Source organism: Diachasma alloeum, unplaced genomic scaffold (assembly GCF_001412515.2).
Source record: "Diachasma alloeum isolate Michigan unplaced genomic scaffold, Dall2.0 Dall_scaffold_00339, whole genome shotgun sequence".
Lineage (NCBI taxonomy): Eukaryota > Metazoa > Arthropoda > Insecta > Hymenoptera > Braconidae > Diachasma > Diachasma alloeum.
The window spans coordinates 641,997-652,488 of NW_021680478.1; the positions used below are offsets into that span (position 1 = coordinate 641,997).

The 10,492-nt window shown below is 35.7% G+C and overlaps 3 protein-coding genes across 6 annotated transcripts in view; 1 reads left to right on the plus strand and 2 right to left on the minus strand.

The window, feature by feature from the left end:
* Nucleotides 1–1,673, minus strand: part of LOC107040633 (glutamate-gated chloride channel) — a 97,443-nt gene extending 95,770 nt beyond the window's left edge. For all 3 annotated transcript variants that reach the window (XM_015260782.1, XM_015260781.1, XM_015260783.1), the window contains exon 1: nt 1,407–1,673. The gene's annotated coding sequence lies outside the window, so the exon portion shown is untranslated. The remainder of the gene's footprint in view (nt 1–1,406) is intronic.
* Nucleotides 1,674–3,813: 2,140 nt separating this feature from the next.
* Nucleotides 3,814–6,896, plus strand: LOC107040590 (trypsin 3A1). Of its 2 annotated transcripts, none has more exons than XM_015260726.1 (6): nt 3,814–3,959; nt 4,962–5,035; nt 5,200–5,288; nt 5,393–5,642; nt 6,157–6,318; nt 6,427–6,896. In XM_015260726.1, the coding sequence occupies exons 1-6, from the start codon at nt 3,917–3,919 to the stop codon at nt 6,577–6,579; spliced, it is 771 nt and encodes a 256-aa protein (XP_015116212.1). In that variant the 5' UTR covers nt 3,814–3,916; the 3' UTR covers nt 6,580–6,896. The 2 variants fall into 2 exon arrangements, with proteins under 2 accessions (XP_015116212.1, XP_015116213.1); XM_015260727.1 differs by having other exon boundaries at nt 4,965–5,035.
* Nucleotides 6,814–10,265, minus strand: LOC107040589 (flavin-containing monooxygenase FMO GS-OX-like 4). Its single transcript, XM_015260725.1, has 5 exons — nt 9,845–10,265; nt 8,895–9,036; nt 8,488–8,828; nt 7,731–8,016; nt 6,814–7,230 (listed from the first exon to the last, which is right to left on the minus strand). The coding sequence occupies exons 1-5, from the start codon at nt 10,066–10,068 to the stop codon at nt 6,934–6,936; spliced, it is 1,290 nt and encodes a 429-aa protein (XP_015116211.1). The 5' UTR covers nt 10,069–10,265; the 3' UTR covers nt 6,814–6,933.
* Nucleotides 10,266–10,492: the final 227 nt, after the last annotated feature.

A 10,492-nucleotide genomic window follows, 5' to 3' on the forward strand; every position in this document is an offset into this window, starting at 1 on the left:
CCCCCCCCCCCCCCAAACCCCTACCCCACCCATCACCTGAGTCACAGTCTCACAAGTACGAAAACTGGTCACTGGTGTAAGAAATTAAACCACTGACTTCATGACGATTATAATTCACACGGGCATCGAGGCATCAGTTCTCCCAACTAGGTTTTTGGCTTGATATCAAAATGCTGACACAGAAGAAAATTCATGAGACGTGATGCAGCTGAATGATGTAAATTGTTGTGACAATTCCACCAAATGTTAATATTCGGTGGAGTTAAAGTTGATGTTATTATGATAATTACACTGAATTTTGACATTTATCAATAAAGACGTAATAATAATAATAATAATAATAATTCGAATAATAACCCTGGAAGTAGGTTCAGCAGTCTCATTGACGAGTAAAAAAAAGAAAAAATAATAATAATTACAATCGTTATCAATTGTAGTAATGAAAATTCTTACGCAGAAAAAAAATTTATGAGGCATGATGCAGGTGAGCGAAGAAAATTGTTCTCAGCACTGTTATTTTGGAAGAACATTTGTCGAGAGGTAAACGAGGATCAAAAAGCTTAACATTAGGTGGAATTGTCACAAAAATTGTAATTTGAAGGAAAAATAATATTTATGAATGAGAATGGAATTGAAATGAATTCGGTGGAATTACAATTATTGATAATTGCGGTTATCAAAATGCTGTCACAGGAAAATTCATGAGGCACAATTCAGGTGAATGAAGGAAATTGTTGTAGCATGTCCCAAAGAATCATTTCTACAGCCAAAAAAAATAAATCATGAATTTATGTTATAAATGCGGAGAACTTATTTTTGTAATTTCTCGAGCTCCGAACGAGAATAAAAAGTGATTAACATTCAATTAATTCGATTAATATTCGCTGGAATTGTCACAGAAATTGTAATTTCAGGGAAAAATATTTTTTATGAATCGCAAAATATTAATCTTTTACGGAATTACAAAGATGAGCCACATCCATAAATCAATCAATTTACTATTCATCAATTAATTAATAAATAATCAAATTAATATACTCAATCAATTTATTATTAAGCAATTAATTGTTCATTATAGTTAACAAAATGCTGATGCAGAAAAAAAATTCACGAGGCATAATTCAGATGACTGACGAAAATTGTTAAAATTCAGCGGAATAATCACAACAATTGTATCTTCATGGGAGAATAATTTTTGATGGATGACACAGAAGGTGAAGGATGCACGTGCAATCGATCGGATATCACCCGATAACCCACCCCCTCGCCCCCCTTATCAATTCACGCTCTGATAATTTTTTTCAGTGATACAAATCGTCCTGCAGGACTCCGCAGTGGATAAGCCAAATATTTCCCTTTTCGCTTTCATTCGGTTCTGATCGGATGTTTTTTCATGTTCGACTTACCGATTTTCTTAATGCACAGTGTTCACGAATCCAAGATAATTCACACTGAAATGTCAATATTAATGTTCATGAATAACGTAAAAACATCACTGGATTTTTTTTATGAACTTGTTATGTAGGTCGAGGGAATTTTTAACTTGGGATTCGGTGAATTGAATTGTGGGAAGTGATTCGAGGGTTTTACTGATGGATTTCAGGCACTGATAACCGATAAATCGTTGATGATTGTTCGAACTATGTTGATATTGTTTCGGATGTGTTGGAGGCTTCGCGGCGAGTATCACACTGAGGGGTTGGAAATTCAAGTTGATCCGCAAGCGGTTGCAACCACTACACCACCGCCACCCCACGGCTTTGTTTCACGACTGAATAAACTGTCGATCCAATGACTCGTGGATAATTTTAATAATTTCATCGGGTCGATTATGGGGGAGTTTACGAAAGGGATGTGAAGGACGTTGTGGAGGGCCGGGGAAATGGCTGGTGGCATGCGATTATTGTTTATTTTGTTTATTTTTTACTTTTTTTTTATGGAAGAATTTTACTGGGGGGGAGTTCTGGGGGAAGATGTCTAATTAAAGTTACTCATGAAAGGAGAATACAGTTTTACGTCAGAAATTTCAATGCGGAGTATTTTTTATTCAGGTTGATAGGAGATATCAATTCATAAATCATGGATTTTATACAAAAATTTCATATTTATTGAAATTTTTATCAAGGAGCAGTTCCACTGAAATTTTTTGGAATTTGATCAATGAAAATTCACTCTTTAATGAAAAATTTAATGGAATGTTTAAATTTCAGGTAAATTATTGTATGAAAATTTAGGTCGATTATGGGGAAGATTATGAAAGGGATGTGAAGGACGTTGTGGAGGGGTTGAGGGAATGGATGATTATTATGCATGCGATTATTATTTACTTTGGTTATTTTTTAAATTTTTTTAATGGGAGAATTTTATTAGGAGGGCGATTCCGGGGGATCTATTTAATTAAAGTTGCTGCTGAAAGAGAGTACACAGTTATACCGCGATATAGCCACTATGTTCTAGAAAAAAAAGAGGCAGATTTTTTTTTTAGAATTCCAAGAAACTTGGAATCCATTTTTCCCAAAAATCACTTGCCTTCGATATAAATATGGGCTGAATTTTTCTCATTTTTATTATTAATTCCCATGAAATAATTAAACAAAAGCATCCTCCATTGATTTTTCCATAAAATTTTAAGTTCTTTATCACAAAATTCCTTAAAATTTTAGTGGAATTTGAATGCAATGAAAATTTCCAACAAATGTACGTAAAATTTCACCCAGAAGTTCCTCACAATACACTATTCCACGACAATTCCACAAAAAAATCGTCGTCAATTGCAAAAAATGGCCACAAAATCAATCAATCCATCATCACGACCCCTAATTAATAAAAAAAAACCCCGAGGGTTTCTTCATCCCCAATTTCAATCAAGCCACTGTCGAGTTCTTTGTGACCCAGGAACCATCTGCAGTCCCCGGAAATTGAAGTTATTTCCCTCAGTTGAGACTCCCGACACTTTTCAAGCCGAACTAGGCTTATTTCTTTCATTCCACCTGTTCAGCGGAGACAAAACATCCCCCCAGTGCCATTGTCGTGGCTCGAGACTCAAAGGCTTTGGTCGGTTTCTTTTTGCTATTGTGGGAGACTTCCAAGACTCAAGCTGTAAAATTTATCACCTCGTTTGATGCTCCCCGCACTGAAACGGAATTTCCAACCCGCAAATGTTATATTTTGTTCTCTCTATTGTTCGAGTATCAGGTGATAATGGATATCGCACTCCATAATTATTGTATTCTCATCGCACAATGCCGAGGCATTGACACTCTTCGATATGAAACACTAGAATGAAAATAAAATAATTATGTGAAATGACATTTTCACCACTTGTGCGTAAAGTGAAATCTCACGCAAATTTTAATAATCAAAGAATTTTCATCTGAAATTTGGAGGCCATTATCATCGATTGTTGTACACTCTGAACAGTCCTTCAGCAATAAAGTCTATCAATAAGCCCACACGTGTCCAAATATTTCAGAAACTACTCGATTCCTCGAAAAATGCGAAAAGACATTCTTTGCACCTCTTACAATCCTCCCCAAAAATCTCATCACACTCCACAATCATTGCATTCTCACCGTACAACGTCGAGGCATCGACACTCGCCAAAACGAAACACTAAAACAAAAATAAAATAATTATCTGAAATTATTTTTTTACTGGCTTCCTGGGAAAACTGCACTCGGAATTTCCATTTTTTTCGTATCGCCGCACGTGTTCACCAATGACATAAGAGAATACCGATTGATAACGATTTTCCGATAATTCCGGTGGTGCATTTTGTCATTCAGGAGAAGTAGTTGTGCTGACGTCGGTCGTTCGACTATTGTTTAAGGACGTGTTTATGCGAAAAGACGTTTCGGCGATTGTTTTTAACGGCATATAAGGCAGGCACGGTGAGAAGTCAGTAGTTTTTTTCAGTATGGAGCTTCAAAGTGTCTGTCTGCCACTCATCTTTTCAGGTCGTAAGTGCATCTAGTGATATTTTGATGGAGTAAAAGTTTATTTGGAATTTTTCTCATTCGTTTCAACAATATTTTCGTTCGAAATTGATTCACTTATGTAATTATTTCAATGGAGATGTTTGGATTTTATGGAATAAATAAGTAATTAAATAAATTAATTTACTTAATTCAATTCACTTAATTCATACAAATGAAGAATTATTAGACACAAAGAAATTCTGGGAAAGATTTATTTGTATTAAAAAAATTATACGTTTCATTTGAATCAAATTTATTCAATTAAATTAAACCATTCTTCTAAGTTTACATCCAGAGAAATGACACAATTGAACAAAAAAACTCTTCATTTGAAATTTTCTTATTCGTTTCAATAATATTTTTGTTGAAAATTAATGAACTCATGTGTTTATTTCAATGAAAATGTTTTAATTACATAAACGAAATAATTCAGTTATTGCAAATAAATCCTGTGTTGTAATAAAATAAACGATTTATTTCATAAAAAGTAAGAATTATTACATATCAATAAAAAATCTAATTAATAAAGTCTCCATTTGAAAATTACAGAGTTTTTTTGTATTGAAAAAACTATTCATTTCATTCAGATAAAATTTATTTAATTAAAATATTTAAACCATTTCTCTAGGTTCGCAATGTTTGACAATGCTTACAATATTTACAATTGAAAAAAAAAACTTTTATTTTACAAATTTTCAGAAATTAAAAAAATTTTCATTATTCATTCCCAAGAGGAAAATCTGTGAAAGGAGATTTTTCCTTTCAATTCCATTAAAACCACGAGAAAACCAATTTCGTTCCTAAAAACTTGCCATTTAATCCCTTTAATCCACCCAAATTACTCAATTCATCAATTACTTAATTATCTCAAATAATAAAATGTGTTCTCAAATGCCGAACAATCCCCTTAATTCAAGAACATTTCCTCAATCGTCATTCACCTCTAATAGTCCCAAAAATATTTAATCACCCTGTTTTTCACAGTAGTTCCCCTATTCTTGGAATGTGAATCGATATCCGGCGGCATAAATTTGGACATAGCTCAGGCGCCTTTCATGGTGAGTTTGAAAACTCCTAAAAAATCTATGGCCAATATTTCAAGGAACAATCGGACCTATTAAAACCTGCAAATCACGTAGTAAAGAATTTCCGGTTTAATCTGTTGTGCATTACAATCGTGCTTATCTGATCAGTGAAATTACATGGCACTGCGTTATTTCAGTTGTCCTTGAGGCGAAATGGGGAGCACGTTTGCGGCGCCGCGGTCATTAGTCCAGACTGGGGTATAACGGCTGCGCACTGCTTTCCCCTGTAAGGTTTTTCCCTTAAAATTTTGAATCCACGAGATTCATTTCGTGTCGCTCGAACGGATATTGTTTTTTATCTATTATTGATCATTTTTTTGAATTATGAAGACCGAAAGCCGCCTTCACCGTGCGAAGCGGCTCGGTCCAGAGGGACAGTGGAGGCATGCTTCATGATGTCACGGAGCGTTTTACGCATCCGAAGTACGCGAAGAATAGCCAGGATTATGATATAGCGGTTTTTAGGGTGGATCCACCCTTTGAAATGAGTGAGACAACAGCAGCCATTGAATTACCACCGAAGACTAGTGTAGAATTGAGGACTAGGTGGGCTAGTATCGCTGGATGGGGTGCTGTACCGGTAAAATTTATTTAATTATTTACTTATTCATTCATTAATTAATTCATTTATACATTCATTCATTCATTTATTTATTTATTTATAGAACCAACGTCAATTATAGGATCAAAAATTATGATTGTAAAATCCAAAAAAGCAGAAATCAACTGAGCAATTCCATTTTTCTACAAATGAGTATAGTTATTGTTGCTAATAAATTAGCAATCTGCTTCCGAATGGCTTCTCTTTTTTTAAATTCTTGTTTCACTATTATCTTTCTCTATTTTTCATGTACAGCCACCTGCCGTCATTAGAAACAATTTAAATTTGATTTTTTCTCTTGTTTCGAATATAAAAAATAAGTACCAAAGTCATCTGTGTGATAGTCGCAACCCCTGCGACTTTCAAACTTCACCAAGATCACGTTCGAAAGATAATGCACGCGGGCCTCACATTTTTTCACGCCTGAATCCTTGAATTCTTCATTAAAAAACAAAATAATTTCATTGCATAATTAATCCAATTATTATGACAGACGCAAGAGGATGATAACGATGCGACTTCAAAGAATCTGAAATACGCATTGGTACCAAGGATACCGGACGATATTTGTGCTGAGAACTACAAAGCCGTGCACGCCTTGACCCCTCGACAGATATGTTATGGGTATCAGGAAGGGGGAGCTGACACTTGCAAAGTATTTTCGATCAGCCAAACGTTTTCAATAACGAATAATCATGAGATCTGTTTGTCTTTATTAAAAACGAATTGTTTTTATTAATAACGAATTGTTTTTATTAACTAGGGTGATTCTGGGGGACCTCTCTACAACACTGATAACATTCTGATTGGAATCACGTCGTGGGGGGATACCTGTGGCGAGAAATATACTCCTGGAGTCTACATGGATATCACCTTAGTAATGGATTGGATCCACAACGTCACCGGTATTCGATGATGTATTGTGCATTGCAAGAAATTTCTCCCAAAAATTGAATAATTTATTGTTGAGAAAAATTTAGCAACTGTTACTCATTAATAATTCATTAATCATTTAATTGTTCTTTAATGTCTTCGAAAAATTAATGAAACGTTTTCTGTCACTGATTTACTTCCTCAAGTCGGCAGAAATATTTTGCTTGATGTAGCATTTATTCATAGTATATTATTAGAAAATATGATAACAAAATCGTTATATTTAAAATAATGAAATTTTATTATCTATAATTAATCATCATTATCACATTATGTAATAAAAATATTGTACTTCACAAAGTATTGTCAATTTTTCGAGTGACTACTCACACTTTTATCACTTCTCCATTACGAAACGCACAGTCTTCCCATCCCCCTCAATGACAATTTCCGCATCTTTGTACTTCAGGAGATTGCTGGTCTTCTGAATGTTCCACTCCGTGTACCCATTCTCATAGAATTCCGGGAGTGTATTCATACCGGCTAGAGTGGCTAATTGATTATTGTACTTCCACTGGCGATTTCCCAGGACGTGTCCATGACGTTTTTCACTGAAAGGTCTTGTGTCCACGAGCATAATTTCTTTGGAGGGCAGGTCAATCGTGCCCCTTAATAAGGCCAGGAAAAATGCGACCTGAAAAAATTTTCATTAATAAATAAATAAGTGGGTAATTTTTTTCGGCACTACATAGTCAATATATTTTCGTAATAAATTGGCCATTTAGTTCCAAATGGAATTTCTACGACGATGTATTTTAAATTGAATTCAACATTGTTCCGGCGTTGGCCGCCAAAATTGCCCCAACGTTGGCGTGCCAATATTACCCGAACGTTGGTGTGTCAATATTAGCCGAACGTTGGCGTGCCAACATCGCCCCAACGTTGGCAGCCAACATTGGCTCAGCGTGCCGACATTCCCCCAACATTGTCAAGCAACATTACCCCATTTTTGATCTTTATGAAGTTGTTTTATTTTTTCTTTTCTTTTCAGGAAATAAATTGTATGGAAAAATGAAAATCTATTGATTTTTTTCTCTACAATATTTTCTCATCAACATTTGAGTTAAAAAAACACGTGGTAATAAAATGAATAGAAAAAAATAGGGGAATTTATATTCATCCAACAACACTCACCTGCAGATGAAACAGCGGGAAAGGAATGACTCTCGAGGGTAATCCCACAAGACACATCTTGGGATGCTCAATATTAATCAAATGCTTCCACAGAGGGGTAACAAAATTATCATCAACCCTGACTTTGCACTCCTCATGTAAAAACGGAAATGCGAATTCGTATCCCGTGCAGTATAGGAGAGCATCAGCAGTCAGAACAGTTCCATCTTTGAGAGTGAATTTATCTCCATCTATGGATTCGACTCCCATGACTTGTGACATATTTGTCAGTAATGGACTCTCTAATCTAAATGGAACAAGATTTCATTTCCGGACAGAATTTGATCCTCGGATATAAATTCATGTCAGGACAAGAATTTATGCCCGAACAGGCATTTATTTTCAGACATAAGTCATGAATTTATATTCAAACAGGAGTTAATTTCCGGACAGAATTTTAGTTCTAGACAGGAATTCATGTCTGGATAGGAATTTATATTCGGACAGGAATTCCTTCCAGACAGACATTGACTTTCAGACATATGCACGGGCCAATGCAGGAATTCATGTTAAGACAGGAATTCATGTCTGTGGAAGAATCTGTTTCCAGTAAAAAATCGACCTTCAGACATAAATTCATGGTTATCAGACACCAATCAGGCATGATTTTTTTTCCCGGACAGGAATTTATTTCCAGACAGGAATTTATGGACACCGTGACTTGTATTGATATCAAAAGTACCTAGCTATGAAATTAACTGTTGTATTGCGGTATTACCTGGGGCCATTGTGGCTCAAATAAACAAAATTAGCGTGACTAGCAATCTCTATTCCAATATCGACGCCAGAGGGACCAGCCCCGAGGACAATGACCGTTTTTCCATCATAAATATCAGGCTTCCTGTATTCATGACTGTGCATTGCATCCCCCGGGAATGTCTCGATTCCAGTTATTTTCGGGACACTTGGAACTGCGTAATGACCATTGCAGACCATAATAGCATCGAACACTCTCTCCTCCTCAATGTTAGTTTTCAAATTTCTAATTGTGACCCTCCAAGTGGTTTCTCTCCAATTCCCATTGACTATCGGTTGAACGCACTCGACGATTGTATTGAACTACCATCCAAATGTTCATTGATTCAAATGACGGTTCAGCTAATAGAAGGGAGCAATTAAGATTACCTGAATGAATCTGCGGATTGCGAAGTGATCGGCGTAAGCATTGAGGTAATCCAGGATCTGTTGGTGGGTACCACAACTTGGACGGGTTTGATTCATTATTTGGTAATCCGGAAAGTTCATCAGTTTAGTCGGGAAGTTGGTTCTGTTGTTGAATAGATGTTTCTAATTATGAATGGACTTGTGGCATTCGTGGGAAGAGATGGTGAATAGAGTCATTGTTCCATTTGTGCAAATGGGGAATTTATTCAATGGCAATGAATTGGATTGTCTTTTTTCTCAATTGTCTCCATGGACAGAACAGAATTCTTTTCCGAACAGAATTTGCTTTCGAATTTTTGTTATTTTCCATCGAGATTTTTAGACAGGAATGGATTTATAGGCAGGAATTTATTTCCAGACAGAATTTCACTTTCGGAGATAAATTCATATTCGCATATGAATTTATGTCCAAGAAGGAATTTACTTTCAGACATACATTCATATCCAGACGCGAATTTAAGCACGGGCAGCAATTCATCTCCAAACATGAATTTATATTTGGACAGGAGTTTATGTTTGAACAAGGATTTATTTACAGACAAAATTTGACCTTCAGACATGAATTCATCTCCAGACAGAAATTTATTCCCCGATATGAATTTATGGCCGAATAGAAATTTATTCCCAGATATAAATTTATGTCTGGGCAGGCATTTATTTCCCTGTGTGAATTCATGTCGAGAGAGGAATTTATTTCCGTGTGAATTCATGTCCGGACAAGAATTTATTCGCAAATTAATTTCCAAATATGAATTGAGTTCAGACAAAAATTGAAAAGTGAAAAATTGAATTCCACACATGAAATTCGTGTCTTGACATAGAATTAATTTCCGTCACACAACTCCAAAACTTCTCCAATTTACCCCAAAAAATGAAAAAAAAAATCAAACTTTTTCTCACCACACAATTACCTCAAATTTTTATACATACTGGAATGAATAGGCAAACCATAATCATCCTTTCCAGTTTCATCCACATACACCCAAGTACCTCCCACCTTATCCGACAATTCAAAAACAGCGGGCTCGAAGTGCACTAGATCACTAGAAAGATGTCGAACTGCGCATAAACCAGCAGCTCCAGCGCCAATGACACACACCCGCATTTTTTTATGGACACTCCCACCAATCTCCATATCCACACTTTATGGCTGGAATCTACCAGCTGAAAACTTTATGATTAAAAACACCCGAAAAGCAAAAAGTCCGTTATCAGACAGTGGAATTGGAAGGGAAAAAAAAATTCTCTATGAATTGTGCGACCCTCGGGAGTCGACTGGAATTAGCCGCACGATGACACGATTTTATGTGTTTGGGTCACTACTTGCCTCTGGGAAATTAAATAACCCCAGATGTGCAGCCACTCTGCAGTGGTGGGAGAGTATCTTGCACATTGTAACATACTTATCTTTGAATCGCAGATAAAATTATCACTACTAGATAAATAGTCCCAGCGCTAAAACGGATTGTGATATTGTGATAATAATCGCAGGAATGCAATAATAGCATTAAAATATTTATTACTCTTCTCTTCATAACATGATAATACCTCGTAATTAA